At 38.6% G+C, this 20,634-nt stretch overlaps 1 protein-coding gene across 5 annotated transcripts in view; it reads left to right on the forward strand.

Annotated features, from left to right (window-relative positions):
* Positions 1–20,634, forward strand: part of LOC122553001 (son of sevenless homolog 1) — a 299,123-nt gene that overhangs the window by 185,208 nt on the left and 93,281 nt on the right. For all 5 annotated transcript variants that reach the window (XM_043696383.1, XM_043696384.1, XM_043696382.1 and 2 more), the window contains 5 exons: positions 2,430–2,594; positions 5,759–5,959; positions 6,972–7,115; positions 20,126–20,236; positions 20,335–20,433. In XM_043696383.1, coding sequence (XP_043552318.1) covers positions 2,430–2,594; positions 5,759–5,959; positions 6,972–7,115; positions 20,126–20,236; positions 20,335–20,433 — 720 coding nt within the window. The remainder of the gene's footprint in view (positions 1–2,429; positions 2,595–5,758; positions 5,960–6,971; positions 7,116–20,125; positions 20,237–20,334; positions 20,434–20,634) is intronic.

Here is a 20,634-nt window from a genome sequence, read left to right on the forward strand (position 1 = left end):
AAATCACTTTTGGAATGGTGTGAGCAGGTTTTGGGCCCCGTATCTCCTAAACAATATTGGAGGGTGTCCAGAGGAGATTATAAAAATGAAGGACTTGCCATTTGAGAGGCCTGGATAGAGTGGATGCAGAGAAAATGTTCCCAGTAGTAGACGAGACCACGACCTGAAGGCACAACCTCCGAGTGAAGAGCCAAGCCTTCAGAGCTGAGATGAGGAATTTCCTCAGCCAGCGAGTGGTTAATCTGTGGAATTCATGAGGTGTATTTAGGATGGAATTAGGTCCTTGATTGGTAAAGGGACCAAGGGTTGCAGGGAGAAGAGAGGAGAATAGGGTTGAGAAACTTATCAGCCATGATTGAATAGCAGGGTATACTCGATATGCCAAGTGGCCTAACTCTATCTTATGGTCTTATGGGATAATTTGCTCATTCGCAAAAGGTTGACCTAGCTGGGCGATGTCATTCCTGTGTCAAATACAAAATCTACCAGAGTGAAATGATGCGGTGATGAACATGCTTTACATTGGGCCCATCTTGAACGTATTCAGAAGGTATCCAATTTTGATATGTCTTAATGTCATTTGTACAGAATCAAAATGTTGATATAGCCTATTTTGGTTCAGATACTCCATCTTAACTCTAATTTACTCCAGTCAATTAAATGTATTCTTGAATCAATCTGTCCACTGGAACAGGTGTGATTTGAAACCAGACTTCCTAGCTCAAAGGTAGGACTATGACCACTGTGCTCAAAAAACCTCAGGCAATGAAACATTTTTTTTAATCAACCTGTTTGAAGATGGTATTGCCCAGTTCTGGTGCAGGTGGGACTTGAACCTGGGTCTGTGGCTCTGAAGAAAGACACTACCATTCCAGTAATTGTTTACACTTGCTTCTCTGTGAAACCATTCTTTTGAACTCATTGCAGGGTCATTGTCACATAATACCAGTGATTCTGTTCTGAAGTGACTGGATTAGTCAGTCGACTCCAAGTATACTGGAGGAAACAAAAGCTGAGGTGGTTATGCCCTTAGCTGAAGGTCAGAATGCAAGGCATAGGTTTCTTAAATCCAGCAATTGCACAGAAAGATGAATGATTCTGCAAGTGCAAGTAAAGCACTGCACCAAAAGAAAAGTGGCATTGTGGGTTCATTATTTTGCCTTCAGCACAGAAAGATAAATGAAGCTGATGAAATAAGTGTGCTTTTATGACTGTTGGCAAGGGCAACATCTGAAAGACACATCCATTAGATGAGAGCATAAAGGAATATTTTGGACATTAACTAGGCATTAATGACAGTCCTGAATTTGTAACAGCCTTCATACAAGGTTGCATTATTGCTGCTGAGTTTGTCTGGGAATGGGAGAAATGTTTGTGGAGCAGGATGCAGCAAACAGTTTCTGATACTCGGCATTGATATAGAATGCGACAGTCTTGCAACTGTGGTTATTCATCATTTCCCAGATTTTAAGGAATTCCAACCATCGCCACTGCCAACACCTCACCTCTACATCTATTGAGTACTTAAAACTTAAATTTCTCACTACTCATACAACAGTTGAAACGTTTGGAACTCTTGTCCTGTTTTGAGATGTGCTCATATTAAGCTGAGGGCTATTAAAATCTGCCTCTAATGAAAAGCCATTAGTCTGAAGCACTAACTCACCTTCTCTCTCCACAGTGCCTGACTTACTGAGTATTTCCAGCAATTTGATCTGTATTTTGGGTATCCTAGTGGCTAGCCTGGGGAAGACTGCCTCCAGTCTTGTGCCCCACATGATCTCTAGGATCAGTCCACCTAGCAATTTCTCTCTTCATGGTGACAAAACAGTCATTACACTTTGAAGGGTAGGGATCTTGAACTGATCTGTTCCAAGAGAATGTGTAAAATAATTTAAAATTCTATTGGAAAACTAAAATCTTTTAAGTAAAAAGAGCATTTTTCAAGTTAGATTTAGATTCAATAAATACAAACTAATTATGAAAATAAACTCCAAGGGCTACCAGGAGAAGCTGTTAGTAGTTAACTCTGTTCTGGAGAAATGACATTCTGCACTCAAAACATTTTCTGCACAAATGCTGCCTGGCCTGCTGAATTTCTCCAGCATTCTGTTTGTTTCAGATTCTCAACATCTGTAGTATTTTGTTTTTAATCACAGATTCTCTTGTTTATTGTCATCACTTTTTTTTTCTAAAATAGATGTAAAACTTAGGTAATTCTTTGTGAAGGTTAGTGGACATGAACCAATATATTCCAAAAAAAACCTCAAGTTATTGTACCTTGAGGATTTTGTTTCTGCTCTTTGAATCTATTCCAGATCTAAACTGATGATACTCTGAATTGAAGAATGAATGTTGAAGAATGAATGTTGAAGATCAGTTTGCTTTTTAAGTCCAATATTTGATTGTTATTTTGCTTAATCTTTCAGGAGGTTCTTGGTTACAAAGTCGACCATCAAGTTTCTGTTTACATTGTTGCAGTGTTGGAGTACATATCTGCTGACATACTTAAACTAGCAGGCAATTATGTACGAAACATACGGCACTATGAAATCACCCAACAAGACATTAAAGTGGCTATGTGCGCTGATAAGGCAAGAAAAAAATCCATTTTGTTTAGCGACTTTTTCTTTTAAAACTGTTTTACCAATATTTTTATTTACTCTTTCAAAATCATTCCTTTCACTGACAAGAAAGGAAATATGATTGGTTTGGTTCAAGGAAATCTCTTACCTAGTTTGGAAACATCTTAATGTCAACTAGCAAATGCAATGTCTGCCCTTAGATTTCTTCTCTCCTTACCATTCAAAACACTAACCACTCCTTCTCAATGAAGCAGTAATTTATGGGCAATACTTTCAATCGTATACTATATTCAAAGCTCAAAATGTATGTCTCCAACACAGATTGGATGACTGTTTTACAGAACATCTCCATTCAGTCCAAAAGCAAAACACTGAGCTTCAGGTGGCCAGTTTTTCAAATTTTCTGCCTTGCTGTGATGTTTGCATTGCTATCCTCTGCACTGTCCCTGAGAAGCTTCATGTAAGATTTAAGAACAGCAACTCGCCTTTCACTTCTATGCTTTATGGCCTTCTGAGCTCTACATTTAAGTTCAGCCATTTCAGACGTTATGTTTACATTTTGCTTTTGATGTTTTTCAATCAGCAGTACGCCTGCTAAGGTGCATCTTTTGCTTCTTTGTTTCTTTTTCTTGACCCATCACATCACTTTTGCCCTGTAAGCTATGAACCATTGGTTTATTCAATCCTTGTTGACTTTCACCCCATCATAAAACTTGCTTTGCCCTGTGTTTCCCCCTGCTGCTTACTCAAACCTATTATGTCTATAACATTTCCCAGTACTATGGAAATGTTAACTCTGTTTTTCTACACAGATGCTGCTCTAATTGTTGAGTACTTCTTGCTGATTTTGTTTTTATATTAATTAACAGAATCTGTTCTGAACTGCAGATAATGAGACCAGCTGTAATCAATCAGCTGTCTATACACTCTTATTTTTTAACCTGCATCCCCAAAGCAGTCTCAAATCAAATGGGCATGTGTTGAAATTAAAATGCAAAGGTGTCCAATTACATACTTTTCAGGACAAATCACAGTTTTATTTTTGGGATAAAAAAAATTGCAAGCTTTTCTCAAAGCATCAAAGGCCATCACACTAGCTGGAGAAATTTGAGCTCGACTGAAATACCAGGCAAACTTTTACAACCATATTTTTTATTGTAAATAAGGTACATAAATGCTTTTCTATTCTAAATGTTCTTAAAAATTTGGATTTTGTTTTGAAATATGCTTTTTTGGACCTCAAAGCAATACTCATTTGCCTCCGAGTCCCACTTTTAGCACATATAACACAATTAATACACTGCATTTAAATCCCAGTGATTGAAATAAACCGCAATAGTAATGACATAAAAGAAATTGAATAAAAACACTATTCATCCAATCTTATCGTCTTTAGTGGCAAAGGCAAATCCCTTTTCATCCTTCCCATCCCAGCTTAATTCACAGACACAGGTGCCCAAACTTGGATCATTTGCCTGTTAAAGAAGCATATGGTCAATATTTTATGACCTCAAACTGAAGACACCGAAGAATGCATGACATCGTATCCAGATAAGTATGATCCAGTGATTAGCATGCCTCCTTTTTTCCACCTTTTCTTCTCCCCAACATTGGAGAAAGTGCATGTGCGACACATTGACTGAAGTTGTCAATATATTGTCTCGTGTGTTTGTGAATGACGCAGAATCGATTCAGTCTCTGGTCCATGCAGAGTTAGCTGATCTGAATTAGGCTAGTAGCAACAATTTAGGCTGAAAGCTCCTATTTCTCTGTCTCAATGCCAAACCTAAAGGTTCAGTGGGTTGATTCCGTAGTTGAGCGGGTTGACTTATGAGGAGAGACTGAGTATTTTGGGATTATATTCATTGGAATTTAGAAGAATGAAGAGGGATCTTAGAGAAACATAAACCTATGAAGGGAATAGATAAGATAGAAGTAGAGACAATGTTTCCACTGGCAGGTGAAACTAGAATAAGGAGGCATAGCCTCAAAATTAGGGGGATCAGATTTAGGATTTAGATTAGCTATGATCTTATTGAATGGCGGAGCAGGCTTGAGGGGCCAGATGGCCTACTCCTGCTCCTAGTTATTATGTGTTCAGTACAGGTTACTGCCTTGAAACGCACTCCAAAACAGGAAGGTATCTTTCTTTCCAATACCACTCTCTTGTTTCCTACATACTGGGAGATTTCATGAAATGGCAGTGATAACTTAGTTTGACGTCTTCCATGTTCAACCTCATAGTATTTTATTTACATTGAACTAACCCATTTAAACTTGAGATTTTAATATTTCGTGTCCCTCGTTAGCTTTAACACTAGCCATGAGAACATTTAATGCAGATGTGTAGATTTTCACCCCACCTTTGGCCAAAGCTGAAACTATGTAATCATGGAACACTTATGCCCTCTCGGTATCCTAAAACTTGATGTTTTACATTTTTTTTAAGTGTGAGGTTTCAAGTTGTCAATGCTTGGTCTGTGTGTCGGTCTTTCCCCATGGCTTTGTAACTTGATTCTATTCATTCCGTGCAATGCTTCCTAGATTTATGTGACTACTGTCTGTACTTGTAGCAAGTAAATGTTGTGACTGCTGGAGACTCATCTTAAGATTTTATTGTATCAGTTGCTATTGTGTGTCAGGCTAAGGATGATATATCAACATGGAGTCAGCTATAGAGTTTAAAATCAAGCTCATCTATTGTCCTTGGGTTTTATTCATCTTCTGATACACTAAAAACCCATTTTATGCCAGATTTGTGAAGGGAAAATCCCAAGATTAAGACAAATGGAACACCTGTAATGTCAGTATCGGACCTGAATCTGGCCTCAAATAAACCTGTAATGTTAAATTGAAGGCAACTTGTCATTTGGAAAATTCTTTAAAGTTATCCTGAGGTAAACCTGATAGATCAATCATGCTAATCGTTCTCTAGTTGGTCCTGAAAAAAGAACTGATGCTGTTTATGCGTGGAAACCTTTCGTGTAATCTAGGGAGAGCTGCAGGAGTGCAATTATGTCAACTTGGCTCAACTTCTTTTAATTGGAAATTCAGCAATGTGTTTACTTTTTCTGTGTGTCAGTGCCTGAAAAATTCAAACCTTTCTGCTGTGCATTGTCAATTTTCTCCAGTTGAGCAGTATAGAAAATGAAAACAACAACCATGTTTTCTAGGTACTAATGGATATGTTTCATCAAGATGAGGAAGATCTAGGTGTGATTGAAGAGGAACCCATTGCAACTGGCGAGCAAACTTATTATGATTTAGTGAAGATGTACATGTCTGAGATTCGGCAGTATCTAAGGGAATTGAATCTCATCATCAAAGTCTTCAGAGAACCTTTTGTGTCAGATGTTAAGCTGTTTTCTGCAAATGTAAGTTGAAACTTAATGAATACCTTTTTTCAAATGTGCACATTTTCATAAATTGACTTGCTTTTATAATTCAAATCTCAGCTTTTTCGTACCCTTAGCTGAATTACATTGGCTAAAATGTTGTGCAATCTGTTTCAAAGTTTTTTGTTTATGCCTTATTATAGCCACATGTTGAAGTGTACATGCTCTGTTCCTCTCCTTTGTGTACCCTTATAATTGTGTGAGTTAGATCTGGAACTAATTTTGCCACTGGCAAGTAAGACAATAGTTCGCCATGTAAGGTTTTGTTAAAAATTGCCTGTGTGAAATATGTTGTTGTTGTTTGATAACTGGACAAGAAAAAAGCCTGTTTATTTTTTAACGTTCTATTTTCCCAAGCGTCTCACCTTAAGAAGTAGGGTTATAGTCTTAATTTTAGATGTTTTAAATCTTTTCTATTAAAGTAGAGAAAATATGCTTTTTTATTCAGTAATATTATATTTGTATTTTGGAATGTGAAAAGCTGCATTTGCAGTATTTAGCACTAGATGGCAACATGTTTCCAAATGTGATTTTTAATCCTGAAAATATTAAGATGATTTCCATTTTATTGAGATGCTATAGCAGAGCATCTAAAAATCTATTTCATTGAGTTGTAATACAAATATTTCAACATGGAACAGGTTAAATACATTCTGCTGATCTAAGATTATACCTTTAGCGTTATATGTTGTCCACAAGATCTTTCCTTACAGAAGTGTCTCTTGTAGGATGGCATTACTAAATTTTTCACTATTTAGAAGTAGGTTGATTCTGTGAAATAGCGAGTTATTTCCACTGGAAAAATTATTCTTAATAATGATAAACCTTGTCAACATGCAAGTTGTTCATCGCCTTTGGTCAGATGCTGTTGCTCTTTGGTGCTTAAATCCTTTGATAATAAACATAACCATTGCCTGTCCTTCTGGTTTGCACTTTTTTTGGTGATCTTGAGAAACTTTAGTTTCAAGATTTAATTGTTGTCTTCTCACAGGATGTAGAAACCATATTTAGTCGTATTGTGGATATCCACGAGTTGACTGTGAAGTTATTGGGCCTAATTGAAGACACTGTGGAAATGACAGATGAAGGTAGCCCTCATCCACTAGTGGGAAGCTGTTTTGAAGACTTAGCTGAAGTGAGTTGTAAGACCACAAACAAGTACTTATCTGAATTTTTTAATGCATTTTTTATTAATAATTATTTGATTTTCCCATTTTATCATAAAATCACATTTACTGAAAAGTGCAGTTTATAAGTTAAAAATTTGATTTTTAACTTCACATCAAAATGGAAGGAAATACATCTTAATTGGACTGTGGTTGTGTTGTATCATTTTGGAGTTGGCTTAGAAATTCCCATCAAATGGCCTCATCATGTTCCTTTATATTTTGTGATACAAGGATACTTTTAACTCCTAAAATGGCAAACCACTTGTATTGCGGTTTTTCTGATTTGCCTAATATCAGCATTACACTTACTTAAGATAGGTTTTGTGAAGTGTTGCCTCTAGATCAGACCTGGAAATATATATTTTGCATTCTTCAGTTCATTGGAAGGTGGATTGAGCACAAGTGAATTTCAAAACTGATTAATTTTCCGGTGTATACAGTCATACAGCACAGGACAAGGCTATTTGGTCCATCATGCTTGTGATAGCCAATTGAATAGAATTAGTTTATTATTTTAATTCAGCTGGTCTTTCACAGCACCTCTGAAAATATTTACAAAGCTCATCATAACTACTGATCCTTTCCCTTCTCTGGTTCCTGTCTGAGGCTGATCCAGACAGTTTGCTCTCTTGCCATCCCGTTGATCCTGAGATGGGCTTCTGACAAGGTTCTCCATTGTCATGACTGCCAGTTTTCACCGCTGTAGCATCACTTATCTCCGACTCTGTCTCAGCCTATCATATTTTGAAATTTTGTGCTGTCTGCCATCTTTGAAACTGTACCTAGGTCTAGGACGTAAATAAATGTTTCCAATGTCCTAATACCAACAGCCAGTGTCTCTTCCCTTTACATTTGCAAAACATTTTTCATCACTACTTTATTTTCTATCCCATAGTCACTTTTGTATCATGCAGCCACTGCCCACTGACTTAGAGTTGCTGGGCTTATTGCTCTTCACTTTTTGAACAGGAATGTAGCATTTGTAGTCCCGTTGCACCACATCCTTACTCCTTCTAATTTAGGTGCCTTGAGTAAGTAGCTCCACTATTGGGGGCTATGCTGGAAGCTATCTTGTCCTTAAACTATGGAATTTGCTCTCTAAACCGTACTAGCTTTCAACAATTGCTTCTGTCCTCAAAGTCATTTAGTAAAGCCACCCACTTTGACAAAATGTTCAGCCACCTACCCTAATATGACATTAAATGGCTTGGTGTCAAATTATGCTTCCTATCACTCTTGTAAAACTCTTTGGAACATCATTATTTTAAGGGTGTGTATTAGTATAAGTTATTGTTGTTTTAATGCAGATTCACCAGTTATAAATACCAGTGACAACATAGTATTAAAGGATAACAGTCTCTCATCTTCAATAATTAAATAGATTATGACACTTAGGACAAGGAAATATCTGTGCTTCCAGTCTTTAGTGGTTGTGAAGTTTTTAGAGCTTTCCATTCACTTTGGAAGTTCAGATCAGTGTTACTGCTAAGCTCTGAAGGTGTGCGGTCAGGTGTGACAAACAGGCAACTGCTGGACAAGAAACAAATAGGCCATCTAATAGAGTAGTTCTTTTAAAATGATGTGCACCACACATCATTCTTGAAAGAGACTGAGTAATGCAACAAGCAGGCCATGCACCATAAATAGAAATTAAAGGTACCTTTGCCTCAGACCCCTGACTAACAAGGAATACTTGCTTCTAGATGACATAAGAACAGAAGCAAAAGGAGCAGGAATAAGCCACTTGGCCCCTCAAGCCTGCTCCACCATTCAGTAAGATTATGGTTGATCTTTTTCATGGATTCAGCTCCACGTTTGAGTCCACTCATTATCATCCTTAATTCCTTGACCGTTGAATAATCCATCTATCTTTGCCTTAAAAAAATCTCATGAAATGGTCTCAACTGCTTCACTGGACAGGGAATTCCACGGATTCACAGACCTACACAGTCTGACCTCAGAAGCCACATTCCTCAATTCTGGAATCATCCGAGTGAATCTTCTCTGTACGACCTCCAGTGCCAGTATATCCTTCCTCAAGTAAGGAGATGAAAACTGTATGCACCATTTTATTAAGCCACGAAATGCTCATAAATTGCAACTCAGCCACAGATGAAGCAGATATATGTCAGAATTTTATTCAATCTTAAAATCTCTCTGAAGGAAGGTAGATTTATAAGCTGTGTGAGCATTTCTGATATTCTTAGTTTGCCCTCAGAAATGGACGGATCCAGAAATGATGAGGAACATGTTTTTGTTTCAAAAGGATTATTAATTTGTAGGTTTAGTATCTCCTTGAATTTATTTGTTTGTTTTTTGTTCAAACATTGGCTGTCAGATAAAAATGGGGAGCGTAATGTGTGCAGTATATAGAGTATTATGTGACCAGTAGCACGTAGAATAGTAAGAAGTAACAGCATAGAAGGCCTGGTCGGCTATTCAGGAAGATCACAACTGTCTAAAGTATGGCCTTAATTTCACTTTCCTGTAGATCTCCCAAACCTTCAACCCCCTTGCAGATCAAAAATCAAGTTGAACTCAACTTGTGAATTTATTCAATAATCCAATCTCCACTGCTTTAAGTAGAAAAGATTAACAAACCCAGAGAGAAAAAAAATTCTTCTTCTTTTCAGTCTTGAATGGAAACTCCAGTTTGAGAAAACTGAGGACTCTAGTCCACGCCAGTTGGGGGGAAACCAAGGGAAGCAACATTCCCACTGAGGAACAAGAAGGAAGGGCAGCAACAACAGAGGACAACCTAAACATCCTGCTTACATGACTGTTCCACTGCCACTTTGATGGGACAGCCCTTTCATTAGTGACCAGGTTTACTATCTCAGCCCGCAGTCACGTATCAATTTGTGAATACTGTGAGTATTCAAGAATAAACTCAAGGGCTGGGGTTAGTATTGAGAATTGGACTGGTAAACTCTACACAGTTGCCTGAAGTGAGTGGATATTGCATTCATTGCGACTGCCATGAAAATACTTGCAATGTCTTTTAACTGCCTGACAGCTGGAAATTTGGAAAAGTAGTTAGTGACTAACAGAAAATTGGTGTGTATATGGTGCATAAATCTGAAAGATTTTGCATCATGAGATTGACATAATCATATGAAAGTGTAGAGTTCTTTTAGGGAAAAAAAAACAGAAATTGGTGGAAAAACTTAGCAGGCCTGGTGGCATCTATGGAGAGAAAGCAGAGTATCTTTGCCCATTGTCAGTTTAAATTAGTCATCTCACGATAAGCATGAATGGTGTTAGGGTCACAAAATTATGTGTTTCCTTCTTCGGCTACTCCACCGAAGTCAAAATAAGCTTACTGTTTCTCCAGGAATGTGGACTATCACACTTCAGTACTTAGGGACAATGGTGATGGTAGCCCTTTGGCCCACCAATCTGGTGGGGACGAAATGATTGCTGTTGTTCTGACCCAGGTATCCCGCTATAAGGAGGCAATTTTACTGCCATCAGAGTTAAGGTGGTAGTGGAATGGCTGCCTGCTTTTCAGGTTTATTAGCTCTTTTTGGCTTTATTGGCTAACTTATAAAACGTAATAGTTTAATACAACTAAAAGTACTTATTTACAGAGTACATTATACATCCTTGGATGCTTAACTCTCCGATTCAACTGCTGGGCAAGTTCCACACTCATCCAAATTCCCCATTCAGTCCCTGATTGAACTAATGGGTCACATGACTCCTCCCTCAGAGATCATCTTTAATGGGGTCAACTACTACAAGGTTGATCACCATGTCTGTCCTCATTCTAAGCAACAATTGACTGTCTTATACCAGCTCTCTGCTACTGCTGGCACCCAAGCTTGTCAGTTTAGGTTGGGAACTCAACTGTGGCATCAATCTGGCAATGCCCACAGCAAAACCAAAGCTATTTTGATTTGATTCTAATAAATAAGTGTGATATATTCAACAACCGTACAGACCGATGGCTACAAAAATATGTAGTCAAGACCATATGAGCCCATCTGTTTCAGGGTAGGCATTTTGTTTATGTCCAGAGCACTCAGTCAGATTCAGCATCAAGCCAGTATTTATCTCTGGCCACTCTGTCCTACTGTTTGACTGTCAGGAAGACCAGAAAATTGGCAGAAGAACATGGAAATTGAATGTGCAAGTGTTGATGTCAGAAAATATTGGGGAACTGAAACTTGAATACAAATGGTGGAGAACTGTGCAACAAACAGATGAAGGTGAATACCAGAAAATAACCCTCAACGGTGTTCTAAAGGCAAGAGAGAGAGACACCACACCAAAGGAAATGTCTCAACTCCGGAAACTGAATCAAAATTTGCTTTTGTAGTGGCTATTGGTCTAAGTTGGAAATGACCACCAATAGGGATAAGACAACAAGTCTCGCTTTTTGACTTCGAAACCTCCCCATTCACCTCGAGGTCGTGAGGTGACTTTATTGAACCAGATAAGTGCTTGTAACTCCTCTTCCAAAAGATATACATCTGTCTGATCAGCAGCTTGAAGGCAGTAGGTGGATTGATCTTGTTATTGACAGCCTGACATAATGGCTGGATCTTATGGGGTTATAAAGTTTAAAAAATCACACAACACCAAGTTATAGTCCAACAGATTTACTTGGAAGCACTAGCTTTCAAAGCGCTGCTCCTTCATCAGATGATTATGGAAAATAAGATTGTAAGGCGCAGAAGTTATAGCAAAAGTTTACAGTGTATTGTAACTGAAATTATATATTAAAAAAGACCCGGCGTGTTTAAGTCTCTCATCTTTTAGAATGATCATGTTGGTTTCAGTTCTTTCATATGTAAATTGCAAAACCTTTTTGAAAAGTTACATTCTCGAGTGCACTTTAACAATTGGTGTCATGTCAGCCCAGATAAGGTATTGAAGGTTTAACTCTCTGAGGCTGTCTGTGCCACAATGGTCAGACTGATTCTAATCTAAAAAACTGATTTACAGAATCTTACATGGATACATGCAATTTTTGAGCAAAGTAAAATGTAATTCTGCAAGTATAAATTCACCCACAAACTTATATGTGTATGTGTGCATGTGGATTTGTGTGTGTGTGTGGGGGAGGGGTGTTATGAGTGTATGTGAGAGAGGGTGTTTTTTGTGAGAGTGCGATTCTAAAGGGGTTTAAGTCTATGTGTGAGGGTATGAGAGAGGGTCTGATGTGTGTGTATGTAGGAAAAACAAGTTTTAAAAAAAAAATTAGTTCAGAAACTTTTGGTTTCAGTTTCAAGGAGATGTGACTGAAGTCAGAGGCAAGTATTGCCTCCCTTTCTTAGAGAGGGATATTGTTTAGAAAGGTTAAGGGAATAAATTAACTGTCAGTGAATGAGTTTACTTTGTGAAACTGTCTGACCAAAAGTGTTTCTTAGAACTCTGCAGGTTATTAAAAAAAATCAAGGAAGTATAAGCCCTCACTTCTGTGAGGATTGAAGTAATAAGTCTTCCCAGCTCACCAGACCAGAACTGGAAAAATATCAATTAAGCCAAACTTACAGATTGGATAGACAAGGAAACTTTTTTTGGATTCTAGACAGCTGTGAAGTGATGGTGAAGTATATGGGATTTTGTTTTGTATGTTTTGAAGTATTTCAAACTGTTCTGTCAATAACTTGTTGCTTTATTTTAATTTTTATTTCTTTTGTGTAATAAACTTCAATTACTGTTAAACCCAAATATTTGTGACCTTTTTTGTTTCTATTTCATGGAAGACCATCACATTTTTTTTTAAAGTTCAAAATATGCTCTATCAAGTCAGATTTGCCAGGCGGCACGGTGGCTCAGTGGTTAGTATTGCTGCCTCAGTGCCAGGGACCTTAGTTCGATTCCACTGTATGGATTTTGCACATTCTCCCCTTGTCTGTGTGGCTTTCCTCTGGGTGCTCCAGTTTTCTCCCACAGACTAAATTGTCCTTCGTGTCCAAGGGTGTGTGGGTTAGTTGAGTTAGCCATGGGAAATGCAAGGTTACGGGGATAGGGGAGGGAAGTCAGCCTGGGTGGGATGCTTTTCGGAGGGTTGGTGTGGACCTTTGGGGCAAATGGCCTGCTTCCATACTGGAGAGATTCTCTGATTTCACTCTGGGATCTGATTTGTCCAGTAGTAACATCAGCTTGGATCATAACACTGGACCTTGGCTTGTTAGCATGCTAACTCTTAAAGCAGTAACACAACATCCCATTCTCCTACATAGATTTTTATTCTTTGTGCATATAATAATGTAATCATTATTTAGTAGCAAAACTACTTACATACAAAAAAGATTGTAAATTTTATTACTTTAATACTCTCAATCATGTATAGATCGTTTTACAGTCATTCCAGATCTCATCATGGTATAAGCTTCTGGTGATCTGGACTTGACATTTGGGTATTCTCAACTTATCTGTTGGTCAGCTGCTGTTGATCTGTGATTTGATATCATTGTGGTCTTCCTAATCTTCATTACCTGAGTGTACCTTTGTGTTCTAAATAGTTGCAGTACTGTCCTGTTCCCTGAGCTGGCTTCTGTCCCTCTGTTACACTTTCCAGTGTTGTGCCTTCAGAGAATGTAGGTTGATAACCCAGCTTGGAAACGTTTGCGAGTAACCATATAACCTGTAAAAGATACATATGAATTAGGTCATTCAGCATCTGCATGCTAGTCAAGCACCATGATCATTCTATCCTATTTTGGGGAGAAGTCCTGTATTGCTGAGAATTTGGACAGCTGATAGCTTGGCAGTGCTGTCCCACCCTGCCTTCTGTGCCTGACCTCTCCTGACCACAATAAGCCAGAGGTGTAGCTCTTAGGTTTCTCACAACAATAAGTACTTTAATAATGTGAGCTGTTAGTTTGGTGAGACTGTTTTATCTGGGATAATGTGGTGTGGCTGGTGCATGGCTTATGTTCCATTTGGAATATATGTCACTAAAAAGTCTGGTCTCCATTTGCATTGTGGCTTATTGTTAGATATGCTCATCTTAGTTGTACTGAAGTGACTGGATGTTGCATTCATTGTGTCTGCCATGGAAGTACTTCAGATGTCTTTCAAATGCCTGACAGCTGGAAATTTGGAAAAGTAGTTTGTGATGAATAGAAGATCGGTGTGTGCATGCTGCATAAATCTGAGATTTTGTACTACTAAACTGACATAGTTGCATAAGGATGTAGAGTTCTTTGTTTTAAAAAAAAGCAGAGATTGGTGGAAAAACTTAGCAGGTCAGGTGGTATCTATGCAGAGAAAACAGAGTGTCTGTGCCCATTGTCATTAATGTGGCTGTGACATTATTTCTTGGGGAAGAGCTTTAAGTACAAGCACTTGTTTGTCTATAAAAGTTATGCCTTTTGAGATATCTAGTTCATCTGTATTCAAGAGCCACCTGAAAGTGTCTGATATCTCTTTAGTTGTGTCAGGCCATCCTTCTGAGATAACTTTCCATAGTGCCTTCACTTGTGGGTCATTACTTCGTACTGAAGTTAATTTTGGTCAGCACAAATGCAATTAATCAAACAACTTTAGGTGCATCTACCACCTTGAGGTGCATTCTCTTTACTTGTAAATCTAGACAAATTTCCACATTCTTCAGATTTGGTAATGTGATCAGTGTCAGAGGGAAGTATTCCAGTATCAAGTTTGTAGCAGTACATTGGAAGTCACTCCTTTTTCCTTTTACTCGAAGTGGTCGTACTCTGCGTAATGCAATTGTTACAGGTTTGTGCTAAATCATTTTCAGTGGTTTGTGGGAAGTTTCTGCAGAGAACTATTACAAATCAGGTATAATATATGGAAGTTTGTTATGCTTGAACAACTATTTCATGCTTCATTTTCATGCCCCATCGGGGCGGCACGGTGGCTCAGTGGTTAGCACTGCTGCCTCACAACACCAGGGACCCAGGTTCAGTTCCAGCCTTGGGCAACGGTCTGTGTGGAGTTTGCACATTCTCCCTGTGTCTGCGTGGGTTTTCTCCGGTTTTGTCCCACAGTCCAAAAATGTGCATGTCAGGTTAATTAATCATTCTACATTGCCCATAGTGTTAGGTGCATTAGTCAGAGGGAAATGGGTCTGGATGGGTTACTTTTCGGAGGGTCGGTGTGGACTTATTGGCCGAAGGGCCTGTTTCCATTCTGTAGGGAATCTAATCTGATCTAATTGGATTGTGAGAAAGTAGTGATGCTGGAGATCACAGTTGAGAGTGTGGTGCTGGAAAAGCACAACAGTCAGGCATCATACGAGGAGAAGGAGAATCGGCGTTTGAGCATCAGCCATTCATTTGTGCTTGCCTTTTAGATTTGGATTGGTTTTCCATTTTCTATGATGCATGGTCCTTGACCTTTGAGATGCATTGGCTTCCAGGATTGAATTTTTTTCTTTGGGTCGTAGCCCTGTGGAACACATAATATTGCTACCAGTGTTCATTTGAGTGATTTGAACAGGTGTTGATGCTCTTCCTGTCATACATATGGATGTTTTTGTTGATGAGCTCTTAATGATGATGCTTTCCACGTTTGCTTTGTATGGTGCTAGGAATTTAAAAATTTGAGATTTCTTTGCAGTTCATTTCTGACCTTGTCTGGGTTGAGACGGATCCCATAATCTGTTTAAATAGAGCCAGAAAAGTTGATCTGACTTGCAGTCATCTAGCACTACTTCTGGTTGAGTTCTCCTTGATGAGCTGGCACCATCAATGAATGTAGATTTTGCTTGTACTCTCCTTTTGGTTTTGCCCATCACTTCAGTATCCTCAGAAATGCATACACATCCAGGAATACTTTGCATAATACTAAGCTGCTGGACAACAGACCAAAAAGTGGTGTCTGGAAGTGATAGCTTCGAAATGGTGTCCTGGCAGTAGTGATTTCTTGAGATGACTTTGTTAAATGAGCTGTCTAATATGTATGTTTGGCGTCCAGTTGAGAAAAGAATTTACCACCTTGAGGGATTTCTTTAGAGAAAAGTTTGGATGCCTTGAGTCAAAACATACCCTGATTGTGCTAAAGAAAGATAGCACAATCCTTTGATTCCATGAGCTCACGGCTTGCAATTTCTCCTACCTCCGCTTAAAAAAAAAAGCAACAACAAAATTCATCATCCACTGGCTAAAGTCATGTATCAGTGATTTTTAAACAATTTTTTAATGTGCTCCACACTTGTGAATTCCATCATTCACTGGGGTTCTCAGGCATGGAACCCTCGAGCTCAGAGGAATGATTGTAAAAGCACACAAACTGGTGCTGCTATGATGTAATCAACAGATTAAATCATTAGGTTCCAGTCATCTCGCTTGCTGGTAAGCTTCTCCTATAGGTGAACACTGCACTTTTTTTTATTCACTCCTAAGATGTGGGCATTGTTGGCTGGCCAGCATTTATTGCGTGTTCTGAGTTGCCCTTAAGAAGGTGGTGAGCTGCCATCTTCAACCACTGCAGCTCATGCATTTTTGGTTTATCCACAGTGCTTTTAGAGAGGTAATTCAAGAGTTTTGACCAGCAGCTCTTTAAAGAACAGTGATAAATTTCCACGAGAGGATGAGGAGTGAGTTGCAAAGGCACTTGTTAACTTCGTAGAATGCTTGACAAAATTGTTTTCCCTGAGATGCAAGACAAGTTCACATTTGAAGTTTCTATAGTGTTGAATTTGTCTGGGTACAATTGCTGCAAGTCCGGAATCAATTCAACGTGCAGTTATTATCTTATGATTTTTGTGGATGCTGACAGTATTGAATTCCATGCGTGCATGCTGATAGCCGCTTGCCCTCTAATTTCTTTTCTGACTGTACAGGCCTCTGAGGTCCATGTACTGCAGTGATTTCTAGAACTGGAAGTCAAAGCTGCGATCAGTGTACCGACACAGATCACTGTGCATAACCATAGAGCAACTGCACTCGCAAGTAACTTAGAGGACACTATATGCTGTATTGTGCTCTCCCTCCTGTCCTGCCACTATTCAATGATCTATGCATATATGCATCCAGGTTTCTCTGCTTCTGATCTGCACCTCTAGATTTGTATTCTTTTTTAAAAATTATCTTTTAATGTTCTTACCAAAACCAATCACCTCTCTGCCTTGAAACACATCTGCCCAATCCACCTACTTGGGTATGTCCTTCTGGAGGTCTACATCATCTTCCTCACAGTTTACAATTCCTGAGTTTTGTGTTGTCTGCAAACTTTGGAATTGCCTTTTGCACACTGATGATCTACATTATTAATATATATGAGGAAAAACAAGAGTCTTGAGATCAGTCCCTGGGGAGCTCCATTACAAACCTTTCTCCAGCCTGAAAAATACTGATTGACCATTCCTTCTGTACTTCTTATCACTCGGCCAATTTTGTATCCATGTTGCTACTGACCATTTTATTCCATAACCAGTAACATTTCTCAAGTTTTTTTTGTGCAGTACTGTATCAAATGCGTTCTGAAAGTCCCATGTACATCACATATAAACTTTACCCTAATCAAGCCTTTTGTGTTGCCTGATCCAAAAACTCTACCAAATTAGTTAAACACGAGTTCCATTTTAGGATCCTATTTGATGTTATTTCCAAGTCTCCTCTGGAGTTGGTGATCTACCCTGGTCAAACGTGTACCTTGTTATCAGGAAGGTCATAACCATGAATAGCTTGAGGCTGTATGGAGGACATGGGGTAGTCACTTGCCTTATCAACTGGTTAGCACTGCTGCCTCACAGCGCCAGAGACCCGGGTTCAATTCCCGCCTCAGGCGACTGACTGTGTGGAGTTTGCACGTTCTCTCCGTGTCTGCGTGGGTTTCCTCCGGGTGCTCCGGTTTCCTCCCACAGTCCAAAAATGTGCAGGTCAGGTGAATTGGCCATGCTAAATTGCCCGTAGTGTTAGGTAAGGGGTAAATGTAGGGGTATGGGTGGGTTGCGCTTCGGTGGGTCGGTGTGGACTTGTTGTGCCGAAGGGCCTGTTTCCACACTGTAATCTAAAAAAAAATGCTTTTGAAACAAAATCTCACAATATGGACTCACTGTTCAAAATGTTTTGAGGAGCGAATTCACAAATGGATTGAACTGCCCAAGCAAATATAATAACACAATTCCAATCACTGGGTCAGAATTGGAAAACTTTCTCATCAAATCTGGAGTCGAGTAAATCTGTCTTGTTTATGTGCTGCATCAAGCCTTTTGCCAAGTCCATCTGAAAGAATGCAGCCATGAGGGGGTAACAGTCTTGGGCAGTGGAGACACTCAGGCCAAAGCTTCCTGTACAGTCTGTCCTGAGAAATGTAATAGTTTTGTTCCTGTATGATCCCACATTAAAAGAAAATCGTGTAATAGCAGCACCATTTAAACCAATGGGACCGGAATTGCATTGTAACCAATGCAGGTAAGGAAAGTTGACATTCTACAAATAATGGTTTAAGTTCTTCAATCGCGTTATAGCCAATTTGCATTGAAGAAACACGCGTTATAGCAGAACCGACTGCACTCGTCAGATGTCTGTCATGAACCAAGTTTATGGACTCATCAGCGTTTGCAACCCTTACGACATTCCCTTGGCAACCCAATTAAATTATGACAGGAGCAAGGCCATGTTCTTTGGGAACTTGTTTCACCGATCTGCTCTTCATCATTGGGTTAGATCACATGACGGTACTGGTTTGATCGGAAGAACCAGCATGCACCAGAAACTGGAAGGAGCATATTACCAAGTAATAAACAAGTTGGGAAGTGAAATAATATGTTAAGAACCTGATCATTGGTTGTAAGGTGCTTTCGGTGTTAACGTATGTTGTCGGTCTGTCACATGCTCCTCTTCTGCACATTGTGTCACTAAGTCATTCTGCACTTAAGTCAATCAAAAATGGATTGTGACCACATGAATATGATGTTCCAATCTCGAGATCAAGGCAAGGGAGTTAGAAACCAAACATCTCTGCTTATTCTGATGATCACCTTTGCGTGTAATTCCATCAAACTGTGCCAAGATCTTTGGCGGACAAGTGTCAGCTTTATTTCAAATCTTAGTCTATGAAATCCTCTTTGCCGTAGTCATTTGTTTTCAATTGCAACTCTTGCTCACTGGTCTGAAATTGAGAACAGGAGATAGGTTTTTTTTTTCCTGTTGGAAGGCCATTCAAGTGTCCATTAAGTACTCTTAATTAAATTCCAAAGGCACAATTGTAATCTGACATGACACTTGAAATTTAGCTTGGTCCAAAACTGTTCTGGATAAAACTTTTGCTCTGACGTTTCCTGGAACTATCTTGTTCAATCCCGCCATTCTTCTCAAATATTAACTTTATCCTTAATCTCCTGTGGATTGTATTATAATTCTTAATCTTGTTTACAATTTCTCCATTATTGTACTTCTCCTATCTGCAACCGTGTCAGTCCTTTATTTCAGTTTATATTCATGGTGTTCAGAATCTGATTGTTATTTCCTCTTTGTTACCGTAAATGCCAGAGTTTGAGCCATCATCTTGCTTTACTGTGGAATTTTCTTGCTATCTTCTCTCTCTTTCTATAACTTGACACTTTAAAAATCTTTTTTGACTATTTCCTCACCTCCTAACTGTTTGACTCTTCTAGTGTCCTTTGGTCTGTTGACATTTTATAATATTTAGTGTGTTATTTAACGAAAGTGGTTTCACTTGGAGTGTTATCATTTGGAAGCAAATGTTTGAAAATTTTACATTTTTAATTGCACTGGGACTTGTTTTAAAATAACATAGGAAATTAAGGTGGTTGATTCTTTGCAGTTGTCTTTGAATTCTTGAGCTGTTTCAAATGCGTTCATCTAAATAAACTGAAGATAGACTACATTCATTCATGAATTGTTTGCTTCTGAATTAATCATCATCTCAAAGCTGCTCTTAGCTTGACTGATATCATCTGTTTGCAGATGTATTGCCTTGCCCAGAAATTGAGTGCTTACTCTTCTTACTATAAATTTTACATGATCAGTGCAAAAATTCAAGTTAATTTCCAGATATATTGACAGGTACCTATGTCTGCTTTTTTCAGGAGTTAGCATTTGACCCATATGAGAACTATGCACAGGACATACTGCGGCCTGGCTTTCATGATCATTTTCTCAGCCTTTTATCAAAGCCAGGTGCTGCATTCTACTTGCAGGTGAGCATTTCGACAACTTAAATTCTGCTGCTTAGAAAGCAATTACAAATGTAATCTAGATTTTACATAACAAATTGATGGATTTAATTTCATTTCAGTCAATTGGTGAAGGTTTCAAGGAAGCTGTGCAATATGTTCTTCCTAGACTGTTACTGGCACCTGTTTACCATTGCCTGCACTATTTTGAACTTCTAAAGGTATGAATAGGAGCTATTGTATTTAGTTAAAACTTATCTTAATTGAAGAAAATGATCCACAACATACATACATATATTACAATACTGTTGTGACAGACACATCATGAAATAACAAATGTAATTAATTTTTTGGTAAATAATTACTCATGTCTCAACTCTGGAGAACTGTTAGTTGCAAAACCATACAATAGACTAACAGCT

Source organism: Chiloscyllium plagiosum, chromosome 9 (assembly GCF_004010195.1).
Source record: "Chiloscyllium plagiosum isolate BGI_BamShark_2017 chromosome 9, ASM401019v2, whole genome shotgun sequence".
In the NCBI taxonomy this organism is placed as follows: domain Eukaryota; kingdom Metazoa; phylum Chordata; class Chondrichthyes; order Orectolobiformes; family Hemiscylliidae; genus Chiloscyllium; species Chiloscyllium plagiosum.